The 16,193-nt window shown below is 35.5% G+C and overlaps 1 protein-coding gene across 18 annotated transcripts in view; it reads left to right on the top strand.

Moving 5' to 3' along the window:
- SYNE1 (spectrin repeat containing nuclear envelope protein 1) overlaps positions 1-16,193 on the top strand; it is a 530,910-nt gene that overhangs the window by 196,351 nt on the left and 318,366 nt on the right. For all 18 annotated transcript variants that reach the window (XM_050786838.1, XM_050786854.1, XM_050786847.1 and 15 more), the window contains 6 exons: positions 1,427-1,591; positions 4,518-4,685; positions 6,574-6,744; positions 7,552-7,692; positions 12,749-12,909; positions 14,924-15,074. In XM_050786838.1, coding sequence (XP_050642795.1) covers positions 1,427-1,591; positions 4,518-4,685; positions 6,574-6,744; positions 7,552-7,692; positions 12,749-12,909; positions 14,924-15,074 — 957 coding nt within the window. The remainder of the gene's footprint in view (positions 1-1,426; positions 1,592-4,517; positions 4,686-6,573; positions 6,745-7,551; positions 7,693-12,748; positions 12,910-14,923; positions 15,075-16,193) is intronic.

Below are 16,193 nucleotides of genomic sequence, written 5' to 3' on the forward strand. Positions count from 1 at the left end.
ACCAGGGCCACAAAGCCCCAGGTTCAAACACAGTTTGCATTCTGTAAATGGCACTCTCTCACTCTTAGACACATAATATTGTGAAAAGTCTTCATCTTTCAACATTTTTAATGCTTGCAAGTCACATAGTTGCCACATAGTTGCTGTTGAGGACAATACATTTCCTTTCTGTTCCTGTCCTTTGAGGTTTTTTTTTTTTTTTTTTTTTTTTTTTTTTGAGACAGAGTCTCTGTCACCCAGGTTTGGAGTGCAGTGGCACCTTCATAGCTCACTTCAGCCTCAACCTCCTGAGCTTAAGCAATCCTCCCACCTCAGCCTCTTGAGTAGCTGGGACTATAGTCACATGCCACCATGCCTGACTAATGTTTGTAGTTTTTGTAGAGGTAAGGTTTTGCCATATTGCTCAGGCTAGTCTCAAACTCCTGGGCTCAAGCGATCGGCCCCACTAGGCCTCCCAAAGTGCTGGGATTACAGGTGTGAGCCATTGCCCCTAGCCCATTTCTTTTTCAATTAAATTATACAATGCTAGTGGTGCTCAATGTCATGGTATGCATGTGGAAGGATATCGACATTTGCTACTGGTTACTTTCATGGTACACACAAAAAAATCACATCCTAGAGTGAAGACATCACTGGGGTCTGGAACCAGCAGTTTCCTGTCCAGTGTGCATTTGCCCTGGCAAAGCCCTGGAGTGGTCCTGGTTGGAGACCCCTGCTCCCAAGCCACCCCAGAGCTGCTGTAGGGAGGACAGGCTGCTCCAGTCACCTCTCCCTCAGTCAGCAGCCCTGCGAGGTCTGAAACCCTGGAGTCCTTCTAGCATTTTCTTGTCAATAAAGCCTCCCTTCCTGAACTAGAACTGTGCTCCCATTTAGACTTCTTGCTATATGGGATATTGGCTTCTAAAAGCTAATAAAAATTAAGGAGAAAATATAAGTTAATGAAGTTAAAATAAATCTTTAGAGCATCCATAACAATATTCAACAAGTAGAGTGTGCAATAAAAGAAATCAGCTGATTGAAAAAAAGAACTTTCATTATTTTTTCACAAAATACCATCTTCTTTCCAGCTCACAGGAAGTGAGATAACAAAGTGTATGTATGTTATAGTTGCCAATTGTGGCATCTCATGTTTTTCTACAGTATTTTTAGAATCATCTTTTTTATCATCAAGGACATATCTATAAGTGTCTAACCAATCTAATTATGAAGCTGATTTTTTTGTATAGACAACAGTATTCTTTCAAGCACTTGTGGACATTTGTTAAAAATATGTACACAAAGTAAAATAAGCAGGCACTGTATTGCTGAATGATGTCTGACTCTATTCTGCTCCACCTACAAACCTTCTTAGGCTGAGTCCTCTATTGCTGGAAAGTTATGATTTCACAATTGCGCTGTGTTCATCAAAAGTGTTCTCTCATTTCAGGAGATCAGAAATGGTGTTACCAAAAGGGGCGAGACCCTCAGCTGGCTGAAATCCAGGCTGAAAGTTTTGACAGAAGTTTCTTCTGAGAACCAAGCCCAAAAGCAGGGAGATGAATTGGCAAAATTATCCAGCTCTTTCAAGGCTCTGGTGACGCTGCTGTCAGAGGTATAGCGTTTACTCACACTCTAAACAGACAGTTCTGGGTGAGGCATCTGGAAGGTTCTTTTCTTCTGGTAGTTTAGCAAGTAATTTTATAAAGAAACCATAGTTGAAACAGAATAGTTGTTACGCTTTTTTATATGAAGCTTGTTGGGAAAGATGAAGAGGATGTTTGATGTCTGGTCTGTGCCATTATTGGAAATGTTAGTTCACTTTCATGACCTATACTGAAATATAAAACTTATCAAATCCACACTTTTTACTCCTATGAAAAGCATTGTTATTTTATGGTCAGCTTAAGATATGTCATGGAGACTAAGAATAAGGCTTAGGCTCAAAGAAATCCAGGGTTAGAGTTTAAATGTGATACCCTACCTCCTAGGTAACCTTCAATTTACTTAACATCTAGGTCTTGATTTCCTTATTTATAAAACAGGGTTAAAAATACTCACTCTAAAAAGCAGCGTCATGAATTAATGCAGTAATGTATGTAAAGCACATAGTGTAGTTCCTGAAACACAGTAAATGCTCAATAACTGATCCCTAGTAATAATAAAATATTCAGCATTTAATCAACAGGTCAGTAAAATTCTCTTTCTAGTGTTTTGATATGCATTTTAATGTTTTTCTATATTCCTTTATAGATTAAAATATACAAATCCATCTACTTCATTTCCAGTAGGGCCACTTCCACCATCAGCAAAAATAGTTTTACTGACCAGATTTTTGTATAAATCTAAGTTTGTGCTTTGGAAGATAATATAAGAATGTAAAGTAGAATAGATATTTACCAGTATTTCTTGAAATCATTTAAGTATAAACTTGCATGGAAAAATGGCCTAATGGATGACAACAAAATGACCATAAAGGTCTGTTTCTGAAAATCTGAAATTCTCCATGGAGATTTCTCATCTAACAGTTCATCCGTTAACCTCATGTTTTTAATCCATTTCAATATGCTTGAGACTCTAGTGCTGAATTTACATAAGGCAAAAATACTCTGAACTGCTTATGAGTTTAGTTTTATGTGAGAATTTTTATATATAAATTAGAGTTTCCCCGTGAGTTTTTGACAAATTGAAAATAGTTCTATGAGTAATCAAATTTTGGAACATAATCTATTTCAATCCTTTGATTATCCTTCTTTCAAAGCAACGGTCAAATTTAGTCAGTTGCCACAACCATAACTTTAGTGAAAATTTGGCAGTTGCCTCTTTTGCTCTTTCCTTCCCTCCTTTGGTGACAGGAAAAGTAAAAACAACATTCTAAAAAGTTAGTGTATATAAGGGTGATCTTTGAGCCAAGATCAAAGAAATAGTTTTAGTTATTCACAGACAAGCTTGTAGTATATTTTGTCCCACCAAAAAAAAAAAAAAAAAAGTTGGCTGCCTTTAAAGTTAGAAGTTAGTAGTTTCCCTAACATTTACCAAGGCCATTTGCTTTATCTTCCAAGTACTCTCATGATTTTGCCCCAGGACTTGTAGCAAGAATCTATCTCTAATGAATGTTCACACAGACATTAATTTTTTACACACTCATCTACCTTAAACTTCTTTATAATTTATATTAATACCCCTTTCCGCTACTTGGTCACTTACTTAGTGAAAGCAGAAAGAGAAGAATGGAGAAAAACACATTTTGTTTACAGATGGATTTGTATGAAGAGATGGATTTGGCACATTCAGCCCCTTTCTTTGATAAGAATTCATTTAGTATTTAAATTAATGTTGAACGCAATGTGTTTGCAACTGTCCAGTGTAAGAAAAAAAAAAGACTGTGGGTGGATGCACAAGATACAGTGAAGAGTCATTATTTCAACAGATTTGCTCGATTTATACTGAAATTGGGAGTTTGTGGTTTTCATACGTTCTTATTGCTGCTTGTTTGGAGAACAGATTGCTCTCCTTGGAAAAACTTAGATCAGAAGAGAGTCAAAGAAAAAAGATAGGATAAGAAAAGAAGAACCTGGAAGGTTTCTGTGGTAAATAAGTGATAACACGTAAAAATGATGATCTTAGTGAAGATAAAGGATAGGCTTCGAAAACAAAGGATGTTGGTAAAACGGAAATAGAGGAAGCAGAAATTAGACAGAAAAGAAAGTTCAAAACTTAGGAAAATGATGAGGAAGACAATCCATTAGATGACTACAAAATTGTAAATTATATTTATTTTTATGTAGAAATATTGAAAGTACATTTATAACAAATACTCTTTTATTCTCTTTTTCAACTCTACAAATCTTTTCCTATTTGCTTTAAATAATATGGACTCACTTTCTTGTAAGGCACTTTTATAATTAGGTTTTAGTCATGCAATTATAATTAAACAGACCTAGAAGTCAATATATATATAATATATGCTGTTTTGTTATCCTTCCTTGATTACCAGGTTGAATGCGTTTTTAATACGCCACAGAGCACCATATCAAATAAAGCCTGCAATCCCCATAAATGATTATGAAATTTAATAATAATGGAATAAACCTAAGTAATATGAGAAAGAATAAAAATTAAAGATCTGTGTTTATATTTCAAGTCATTGAGGTAGACTTTATGCACACTCCTAAAATATGTAAGATTACATGATCTTCAACAGGGGGGTTTTGATCAAAGGGTACAAACATCAAGTTCTAAGATGAAAAATTTCTGGGGTCTAATATACTGATGGTGGCTGTAGTTAATATTACCTATTGTATACTTGAAACTTGCTAAGAGAGTGGACCTTAAGTGTTCTCACAAAAAAAAAAGAGAGAGAGAGAAATATGTGAGATGATAGGCTAATTAGCCTGATTTGGAGAATCATTTCAGTCATGTAGTATACCTTTAACATATACAATGTTTATTTGTCAGTCATACCTTACCAAAAAAATTATACAAACTTCAACAAGTAGCTTATGATTTATGTGTTTTTTTTTTTTTTCACGAAAATGCAGGTTGAAAAGATGGTAAGCAATTTTGGGGACTGTGTACAGTACAAAGAAATAGTCAAAAATTCTCTTGAAGAATTAATTTCTGGCTCTAAAGAAGTCCAGGAACAAGCTGAGAAGATCTTGGATACTGAAAATCTGTTTGAAGCACAGCAGTTACTTCTTCATCACCAGGTAAAAATGCCTCTTTCTTCCAACGAGATTATGTAAAGTTGATTTGCTACTGAAAGAACCAGAGAGATAAAGAATATAACCACTGGCTTGAGGGAGTGGGTAAGGAGGGCATGGGAAGGAACCAGTTGAATGGTTAAAAGAATTTGGCACTTCTAGGTTTTTCTTCTCTGTTAAATATTAAACATTTCAGGATATTCTGCAACATAAATTTTCCAGACTGAGTGACTTGATGACATCAAAAAGTTCAAGGAATACTGTGGAGAGAAAATTGATTTAGCTATGAAAAACTAGACAAAACTTACTAGACTCTCCTTTTCAAAACAGAGAGGAAAGGCATAGATGGACCAGTTGCTTCATATTTGAGATCACTGTTCTTTTGCCATTATGTTAAAATCTTTCTCTTCAACTTACAACGTTGAACATACTTTAGTTTGAGAAATGATGACTTACTTGAAGTACTAGACCTTCCTGGAGTGTACACCCTTATAAAGGATTAGAGCTAGAAATAAAGAAATTCTGGTACATATATTAATAAGAAATTATTTTGATCAACTTAATTTCTGATAGTCTGGTAGTGTACATCAAAAAATGTTTGCATAAAAGGAATATATACCTTGTTAAATGCAATATAAATGGAAATTTGATTCAAATAAAATATTTTAATGAAAAAATTCTAGCTAACCTGATACACAGTAGCAAAATGGTAGCTAATTATATAATATGTTTGTGTGTATTATTATATACGCATGTATTCTGTAATATATAAAAATGGAAGTTGCATTAAAAGTATGTGTAAAATCCCAGCCTTCAGGATTTCTAGATTTACTTAATAATTATAAAAAGGCTAGGTATAAAAAGTTAATATTTGGTGTTACATTGTTCTCAATCATTGTGAAATGGTTTTTTGGGTTTCCATTTACTTTAGGTTCAATAAATTTAAGATTATAGATATTTATGTTAATATTTTAAAACTCTTCTCATATTTCTTGGGCCAGGTACTTTTCATATGGGTACATTTACTTTGTGAAAATTTATAAGCTGCATATCTGAGATTTGTGTACTATTCTATTTGAAGATTATACTTCAATAAAAAGTTTACTTTAAGACAATTTCCCCCCCCACAAAATCTCAGCAAATTAACCCTTCCGAATATACTGAGGAAATACATATTTATTCATTTATTTTTGGAGACAGCATCTCACTCTGCCACACAGACTGGAGTGTTGTGGCACAATCATAGTTCACTGCAGCCTTGAACTCCTGGGTTCAAGTGACACTCCCACCTGAGCCTCCCAAGTTACTGGTATCACAGGCATGCACCACCACACTTGGCTAATGTTTTAATTTTTTTGTAGAAACAGGGTCTCGCTATGTTGCCCAGACTGTTCCAACCTTTTGGCCCCAAACAATCCTCCAGCTTTGACCTCCCAAAGTGCTAGGATTACAGATGTGAGCCACTACACTGCCCCTGGCCATAAATCTCTTAATATTTGCTTTTTAATAAAATAAATTTTTTTTTTTAAATTGGAGTTGGGACTTCATGTTTTTAAGCAGAAAATAATTATTTAAGAAGAATCACGTCAAATGAATTGTTTTGCCAGACTCTTCCTGCAGTATTGCACAAAATGCTAAATGTTCTCCAAATCTGCACACAAAACACTAAAGCCAAATTATTTATGCTGTTTACCATTAAAAACATACAATATTTATAAACAATGTTCATCTTTGACTAATATAGCATCCGACTACCATTTCAACTGTTAATCTTAGCTGTAAAATAAATTTCGGGCCCACCTTTCTGTACTTCTGTTAAGCGTGGGTGTTGATGTCCCTACTTAGCTGTTTAGAGAGCACAATTTATATCCATCTGTTGAATAAATGCTTCTAGCAAAAGACAAAGCGGATCTCAGCAAAGAAGAGAGATGTGCAGCAGCAGATCGCGCAGGCGCAGCAGGAAGAAGGAGGGTTGCCTGACCGAGGCCGCGAGGAGCTGCGGAAGCTGGAGAGCACCCTGGACGGCCTGGAGCGAAGCCGGGAGAGGCAGGAGCGCCGCATCCAGGTAGGAGCCGGAAGTCAGGGGCCGTTTAAACAGAGACTGGGCAGTGTTCACTTCCTGTTGTGCCTCATAACAGCGAGGCGAACCTTTGTTACTGCCTCTGATGTTTCAGCCCTGTGTTAAATTCTGTACATGAATCATCTTTTAATCATCACATCAGCCTTAGAGATGGATATTGGAATTAGCACATTTTGCAAGTGTGGATGCTTAAGAAGAAAGAGTTTGAGGACTTGCTGCTGTATCACACAGCACTGATCAATAATAAAGCTAGGATTTCATCCACACTTGTCTGAATCCAGAAATTTGATCATACTATTTCACTTTTCCAGGAAGCCATGCAGCCACACGTTTATGCCACCTTTATGCTTTATTGGGATGCTGACACATTACCTTTAAAAATGTTTTTGAGTTTTTGCCAAGTGCTCAATTCTCCCTCTTCATTTCCTCGTCCCTCTCCCTACCTTCTCCTGTGCTTCCTTTCTTGTTTGAGACAGATTGAGAGGCCTTTTTTTTTTTTTTGTGGTTACTTATCTACATTTTAAGTAATATCTTTACATTTCTAAGACTTTACAAATTATAAAAAACTCAGAAATCATCTGAGTCCATGTGTCTTCTCTTTTTGTAGATGAAAACATTGACAGAGAGAAAAGAAATTCTTACAGAAGATGCTAGAATCATCTCTATTCATTGTGACTGTGTGAAAATTGAAATGAGAATTCACTGAAAGTTGACAGTTTTGCAAACGAATGAACATGTGATAGTATTTCGTGACATTTGTAACCCTATTGTTGTTTATTTTTTCAAATTTAGGTCACATTAAGAAAATGGGAGCGATTTGAAACAAACAAAGAAACAGTAGTAAGATACCTTTTTCAAACAGGTTCCAGTCATGAACGCTTCTTAAGTTTTAGCAGTTTGGAAAGTTTATCTTCAGAATTGGAACAAACAAAGGTATATTATGGCTCCTTGGTACTCAATATTCAGAAAAAACAAAGCAACACAAAACAAAATTATTTCTCCTCCGTTATTACTATAATCGTTACTGTTAATTTAATCAATACTTACTATTTATTGATGACCCATTCTTTCAACATATTGGAGAATGAAAACATAAGTAGGATTAAACATCAAGAAGAAAAATATTTTATCAAATTGGAAAATGGTTAGTTCCCTAATAGATGTGTATAGAGTTTTTAAAACCTGGAGGCAGGCCAGGCGTGGTGGCTCTCTCCTGTAATCCCAGCACTTTGAGAGGCTGAGGAGGGCGGATCATGAGGTCAACAGATTGAGACCACCCTGGCCAACGTGGTGAAACCCTATCTCTACTAAAAATACAAAAATTAGCTAGGCATGGTGACACACACCTGTAGTCCCAGCTACTCGGGAGGCTGAAGCAGGAGAATCACTTGAACCTGGGAGGCGGAGGTTGCAGTGAGCCGAGATGGTGCCACTGCACTCCAGCCTGGCAACAGAGTGAAAGTCCATCTCAAAAAAAAAAAAAAAAAAATCTGGAGGCAATATTTTTTAACTGAACCTTAAAGAGCAGGTAAAACTTAGTAGAATTTGGAGCAAAATACAGACATTCTTTGGAAGTTGGAATGGCATACGGCATACAAGTGTTGTGAATAGGAATTCTGTGTTGTAAAATAGAACAATGGGAAATGAATTTGTAAAGGAAATTTGGCCCATATTTCAGAGTCTTGAAGACCTAAAACATTACTCTCTAGGCAGCATGGAGCCAGACTTGTTGAAGGCTTAAAAAGCCACACGATCAGAGCTGGGTTTTGGATAAATTTTTAGGCATGTGTAGAAAAGTGACTGAAAGTGTGAAAGACTGGGGTCATGGGATCCATTTAGAAAGTTTTTGCATATAGGCATATGGGAGTTAATATGGGCATAAATAAGGGTGGTGGGGTGGCAGGTGATACACAGAAACAGATACAAAAGATGTGGAGTTCACAGGAAGATAGGGAAACTAACCAGACAGAGTGAGTGACGAAAATGTTGATACCTCAGGTTTTGAGTCTGACGGAGATAATGGAAGTGAGATGGGAAATGTGAAGGAGCAGCTGTTCATGGGAAAAGATGACCAACTTCATTTTGGAGATAGCGATTTTAAGACTCCAATGGGACATCAAACAGTAGTATTTAGTAGGTGTACTTGGTGAACCCAGCCCGGCAAGCTCAAACACCTTGAACGCTCTAAGCAGACCAATCACTTTGTACCAGGCATTTAGAGTTGTACAGGCACAGCCCCTTGAAGTTGCTATGGTGCCTCTTTGGGGTTTATAGAAAGACTGAATTAGTAGAGAAATGAGTTAACCAGTGTCTTAGAAAGAAGAGCCTTGCGCTCACCCTTCCCTAGGCTTTATAGCAAGAAAACCTTTGTGTTTCTGTTTTCTTACCTGCAAAAGGCTTCACTGTCTCCCATACTGCTAATTTTTTGTTTCTCCTAAAAACTTACTGAGGAGTTTGAAGTTTTCTAAGACCACAGACTCTTTCAAGTCTATACAATATTCATCAGCCATTTAAGTAGAACATTATTTTAATTTTTAATTTAAATTGTTTGGCCGGGTACGATGGCTGTAATCCTGGCACTTTGGGAGGCTGAGATGGGAGGATTGCTTGAGGCCGGGAGTTGAGACCAGCCTGGTCAATACAGCAATACCCCATCTCTATTTTTAAAATAAATAAATAATTTCATATATTGAAAACATATCAGGTGCCTTTTATAAATACAAATATATTTATTGGGTTAACGTTTCTGCCCACGTTCCATACAGAGTTTCTGACCCCCTATGATTCCATTTGCACTAATCGCTTTGGATCAGTTCAAGTACCTGTAGATTGAAACAAATGTCATCTTTTGAGTCTTGTTATTCAAATTCTCCTTTGTCCATGACCTTCCATACTTTGGGATTGATGTAATAATATAAGGTAACATTTATCAAACACATACAATATGCCAATTTAATCATTTGATGTTTATCATCGCCTTTAATCCTCAAAACAATCCTAAGAAATAGGTATCATTATCAATCATGTTATATGAAGAAGGACACATAAGGCATGCAGTTGGTGATGAACTCACTCAAGATCTGTGGATCACTAAATGGTGTGAGGTTGGGATTTCAATCCAAAAGGTCTTCATCCAGAGCCCACACCTTTAGTTACTACGTTATTTTTTCATTCAAAAAACAGAGCCATTTTACTAATTGCCTATGCTCACTGCCAATCTAGAATCATTGTTCTCCTCTAGTTCTTTGCTCACTTTGCTTTGTTATTGCAAGCCTTTATTCAAGTTGATAGCCCTTGAGTAGTTGTGCTAAGGAATGGTTATGCTAAGGGACTTGAGTGTCCTCTGTGTGCTGGTGTGTATGATAGAGGGCTCATAGCAATATCATGTTTAATCTTGAAAATAAGGTATGGCTTTACTGATGAAGAAAGGAAAATTCAGAGAGATGTGGCCAAAGGTCACTCAGGTAGTGAAGGTCAGAGCCTAAGTTTCATCCCAGATCAATCTAATGTGAATCAATTTGTACCTGATGCACCCTGCTGCCACTCATATGTTTTCTAAGAAGTTAGAGATAAGGCCTTACAATGTTATTCTGGTTTTGTTTAATTTTCTTTTTTGTCAACATCATTCTGCTCTTTTGATTTCTCTGCATTATGCTTTTTCCATACATAGCTCACACAAAAAGCTCTAAAATTGAATGTATATAAGCATTTTCAAACATTACTTTTTCCATGTTTTTCCTGGATTCTGAGAAACACTAGCAGAAAAAAAAAAACACTTTATTTTTCACTTCTGATTATATTCATGGGATTCTAAGAGATCATGTGATGATTTGTAATCTTCACAATTGAATCTACAATGACTGTCAAGTATAGTAACAGTGAATGCTTTTAACCAAAGAATTCAATGTTGTGACATTAGCAACTACCATATTTTATTGTACTATAAATCTCTTTGCCATAAGGAAGCTGTACTCATTCATTTTTATTCTTTTAAATTGCAACGTAGTTCTGTGAAGTAACATTGATTTTTTCTTTTTCTTTTTTGAGACAGAGTCTCACTCTTTCACCTAGGCTGGAGTGCAGTGGCACAATCTCGGCCAACACTGATGTTTGTTGGCTGAGCTCATGATATTTCTATGAGAACATTGTCTTTTAAACATGAAGATATAATAGTATTATTTAGTAACTCTATATTATATGGTATTATGTAATAATTCTAGGAGATACTCTTACTGAAAAGCTGACTTCGGAAAAATACTTATATTTCTACATTATATTTAGGAGAAGGGAGTTGATCAAAATTGAAACCTCCTGTGAGATTCTCTTACATGAGAAGAAGTGAGATACCAAGTACATTTTCTTCACTTAAGTTATTACTGTGTTTACCTTTTCTAATTCAGTATTCAATATATTTACTTGACAAAATTCAAGTAACATCTAATATTTACCGGCCACATACATACTAAATCAACTTTCCAATTAAAATAGTTCAGTATTATTGAAAATAAGTATATGGGCTTAATAAATCATTTTGTCCTCAAGTTTGTATGAGAGACATAAAAAACAATAATCAGTATCTGCCAAAACCAATGATCAGTATCTCCCAGAGTGCTAGGCACTTTAAAAGTGAGATTGCAAGTAGAATGCTAATAGTAACCTTCTAAGAAAAGCATTATCATCTGCATTTTACATGAAAGAGCCTGAAAATAATTCACCAAAGTCAAACAACTAGTGATCCTGGATTCTAGCCCAGGCTTGACTGATTCAAAACTTAAATTTTCTTTCCATCATGTGATACACATGTATGTAATAAGATTTAACAGCACTAAGATTAGATTATATCTCTTTTCAGAGAACTAGTTAACAAAATGGCTTGGCTACTTTCTCTCTCTCTTTCTCTCTGCCTCTCTCTCTTTTTTTTTTTTTTTTTTTTTTTTTTTTGAGACAAAGTCTTGCTCTGTTGCTTGGGCTGGAATGTAGTGGTGCCATTGTGCCTGCTCACTGCAGCCTCTATCTCCTCTCACCTCAGCCTCATGAGTAGCCAGGACTACAGGCGTGCACCATCATGTCTGGTCACTTTTTTTTTTCCCCTAGAGATGGAGGTCTTGCCATTTTGCCAAGGCTAGTCTCAAACTCGTGGCCTCAAGTGATCCTCCTGCCTCAGCCTCCCAAAATACTGGAGTTAAAGGCGTGAGCCATCCTGCCTGGCCAAAGACCATTGATAGTCTGTTTTGACTAAGATATTATATTTAATAAATAAATATTTCTGTTCATTCGCCTAGAAATCTGTTATCTCTATGATCAATCACTATTGATTTTGTGAACCGGCCTGTAATAAGTAAACATATTTGTGAATAAATTAATTATTATAATGGATCTAAGAATTCTAAACAATGAGACAAAACCAGAAAACAAAGGAGAAACAATTTTTGTGAGTATTATTGGATAACTATGAAGGTAAACAGCTGGTTGTGTATATAAAATTAAAAAGTTAGCCAGGCATGGTGGCGCCCACCTGTGATCCCAGCATTTTGGGAGGTCAAGACTGGAGGATCACTTGAGCCCAGGAGTTCAAGATCAGCCTGGGCAACATAGTGAGACTTCATCTCTACAAAAATCAGAAAATTAGTCAGGTGCAGTAGTGCCTGCCTGTGGTCCCAGCTACTCAGGAGGCTGAGGTAGGAAAATCATATGAACCCAGGAATTGAAAGCTGCAGTGAGCCATGATTGCACCACTGCATTCCAGCATGGGCAAAAGAGCAAGACTCTATTTCAAAAAAATGAAATAAAATAAAAAAGTGTTAGCAAAGTGTCTTTTTGCCATATGGAAATAAGTCAGCTGTATTGTTGAGAACAATAAAAGATCCATACATGTATGAATCTATCTCTTCATCCACCCATCTGTTCTGTATACAACATGTGCACTTTATTTGAGGGCAGAGATAAATAATATAAAGTGCTTACCTAATGATCATAATATCTTTTCTAGGAGTTCTCTAAACGGACAGAAAATATTGCAGTCCAGGCTGAGAACCTTGTAAAGGAAGCTTCAGAGATACCACTTGGGCCCCAAAATAAGCAGCTGCTTCAACAGCAGGCCAAGTCAATCAAAGAACAAGTCAAAAAATTAGAAGACACGCTTGAAGAAGAGTATGTGATTGACAAGTCCTAAACTTTCTTCTCTGAGATAAAGTTTCATACAATCTTTCCTGTACCTTGTATTCAAAACATTCTTTTCAAATCTCAAAGTGTCTGTGTATTTCAGCATGTTTTGAGGAAACAACTCACAGTTCAAAAGAAAGTATCACTAACGCAGAAACCAATATCTCTAACAGAGCCCCAAAAACATAAAGGATGTGGGTTTTGCATCTTAAACTGATCATGTTCTTGAGAAAGCCATATCTATTCTATTCTGTGGCCTTTGTACATTGTAGAGGGAATCTTGAAAAAGAACTAATATTTAAAATAATTTTTTTACTACATTATTCTGCTGTCACCAGTTAGAGTGAAAAGGAGATATTTTGTTAGTGTAGATTCCAGGTCTAAATACGCATCATATAGACCATATGTCTCCAACCTGAAGAAGCTCCTGGAGCTTGTTTACAGTGCCTCGGTATTCAAGTTATCCTGACTTATATGATCTTCCCAGAAATTAACTTTAAAAATCAATTTTATTTTTAAACTTTTACTGTTTGTTTATCTGAAAAGAAATAACTGCTTGGCCTATTGATATCCTGTTATATACACAATCTATACAAAAAAGTTTGGAGGGGAAAAATATATGAGGATACAGCCAGTATCATTCAAAACAATATGGCTAAACATTTCTATTTTAAATGTAATTTAAATACATTTTAAATTACATTTGTGGCAAATCAATGATACACAATAGCATATTATTATTAAGAGACAGGCCATCATTTCTAAGGTGGATTTTAAAATGTAAAATGTATTTTTAATACTATTAACAGCTTAAAATTAACATTTTACATTTGCCTAAACTTTAAAATTTGATACATATTTTATTTAAAACAAATTATGACTTGATATTTTGAGGACTTTATATTACATTAAATATTCTCTGTCAGGTTATGGAAATAGTAAAACTTAGAGTTGATTTGAAGGGAAGCTACTTCTATTAAGAATAGCCATTTTAACCTTTATTTAATTTAAAAAGTTGCAATATAGCACAGCTTGCATTACCTGTACTGCTGACAGCATTAGGCACATCCAGGGTATAAATTTGAGACTGCAATATTATTTAACTTGACAATCAATAATGCCATTGTATTTTTCTTGATGTCTTCAAGTGCCTTTTGGTAAACAGGGATATTCTTTCACTTTTTGTTTTTAACCCAAGGACTTACCAGTTCAATTATATACTGTTAGTTTCTTAGTCTTTTTCTAAACTGAAAGCCAGTCACCTAGTTATACATGCATAGCTAATACAAATTAGAAATCTATAGTTGAAATTTTGTTCACTAGATTTGATACAAATAAAACCTAAGTTGTGTAAAAGTAGTTAGGGTGCTCATATACAAGAATTTATAAACGTCTTTTGGAATCAAGACCATAAGACATTTATGAAAATGGCTGACATCACAAAGATTATACATCCCAGGGTTAGCTCTGATAATAGAAACAGTTCTTGCCCAGCAGCATGGGATTGAGATCACGAACTCTGTCTCAGTTGATAAGATGCTGTTTATAAAGGTCTTTCCATAGAAAGCATCACTGTAGTGTCTCTCCTTTAAGTGTAAGAAGAACATGTCTTTGGAAATAGGACTATTGAAAAGCTGTGTACACTGAAATCTCCTCTGGTGTAGTTTATAAAAATAAGTCCTGGCAACTACTGGTCACATGCAGGGTTTAATTAGATTATACCTGGATTCAAACCCCTTTGACCCCAGCAATATTTTGTTCAAAGTGCAGTTTCACTCAAAGTATAGATACTGCCTCATTAAATGTTCATTCTCAGAGAAGATAGGAAAACCTGATCAACTACTCAGAACAAATGTGCAAATTTTTTTTAGCTCGAATAGTTTCAACTTTGAAATGGTCACAAATGTCTTCATTATCTTTTCACCTAGTGATTTCAAGGAAAATGTGTTGTTGTTCTCTATTAAAATACTGAGTTTTATTTACTTAATTTGGTTAATTTTAGTATTAAAACCATGGAAATGGTGAAAACCAAGTGGGATCATTTTGGCAGTAATTTTGAGACTCTGTCCGTCTGGATAACTGAGAAAGAAAAAGAGCTCAATGCCTTGGAAACTTCGTCATCTGCCATGGACATGCAAATCAGCCAAATTAAGGTGACCTGCTCACACGTTATATTTATAATCCATGTCTAGCTTTTAAGAACTACTTTCTTACATTTCATCAAATGCTGTTCGGTCCCAGGAAAAGACTTTCATTGCAATGTGAACTATCAAAATTCAATTCACACAGATTACCAAACTAAGAGGTCTGAATTGATACTGGGCAACACTTTATAGTTGGAATTATGTATTAACATTGTCTGACTTGTGCATTCAAAGTTAATATTGTGTGAAATATCATTAAAATATTTTTATGGTTACATTAATTCTTTTCCTTGATTTTGAATTAAGCTCAATAGAATGCTCTGCCGATTCGTTATACAACATGAAATGTATTCATCCTGTACAACTCTAAAATCCCATTTCCAATGTCTAGCTCAAGTATTAGTGGTACTTACCCACACCAATCACAAGGAGGAGTTTGAAAAGCATCTTTCTTAAGTGAAGCAATTCTACTCCATGGTTGTGTTTTCATGTATGACCTTGGGGCATGGACAGAGGTCCTCTGATTCCTTAGCTCTCCCAGCTCTAAAATGACCAGATGGATAGATTATCATTGACCACTTCATTCAGACAATTCAAGAAGAAAAACGGGCTTAAAGAAATGAGCTTGGAGTGTTTATTTCTCTTTCTTTGGTACAGTTTTATACCACACATTTTCAAAATTCAGCCACTTTTTCTACCTCAGCTTTTTTTTTTTGGAATGGGAAAACCCTCCGCTATTTCATTCAATTAAATATAGTGAAATAAATACCAAGGTGAGGGAACATTTCACACTGTGACTCAGAACAAGTCATTACCATGTGGAGGGTGGGAGGGTGCAATGTTGCTCAGATAAGCTTACCCACTGTGCAGATCATCCTTGCTTCTCACACATCTTTAGCAATCAAGCATACGTGGAGTGTCATATACACAGTCTGCTATGTCTTCTTTGGTATACCAGGAAAAATAGATGTGAGGCCATGGAAAAATATTCATTAAATATTTTTAATTGTTCAAATCGTTTTTAAAAGTTGTTATTTAATCATTTTCACTAAATTCTAAGAAAAAATAACACATTTAAATAGTTTTGTCTCAAAAATGTCCCCTTTTGAAAATTAACACACATTTTTC

This window comes from Macaca thibetana, chromosome 4 (genome assembly GCF_024542745.1).
Source record: "Macaca thibetana thibetana isolate TM-01 chromosome 4, ASM2454274v1, whole genome shotgun sequence".
NCBI classification, from domain to species: domain Eukaryota; kingdom Metazoa; phylum Chordata; class Mammalia; order Primates; family Cercopithecidae; genus Macaca; species Macaca thibetana.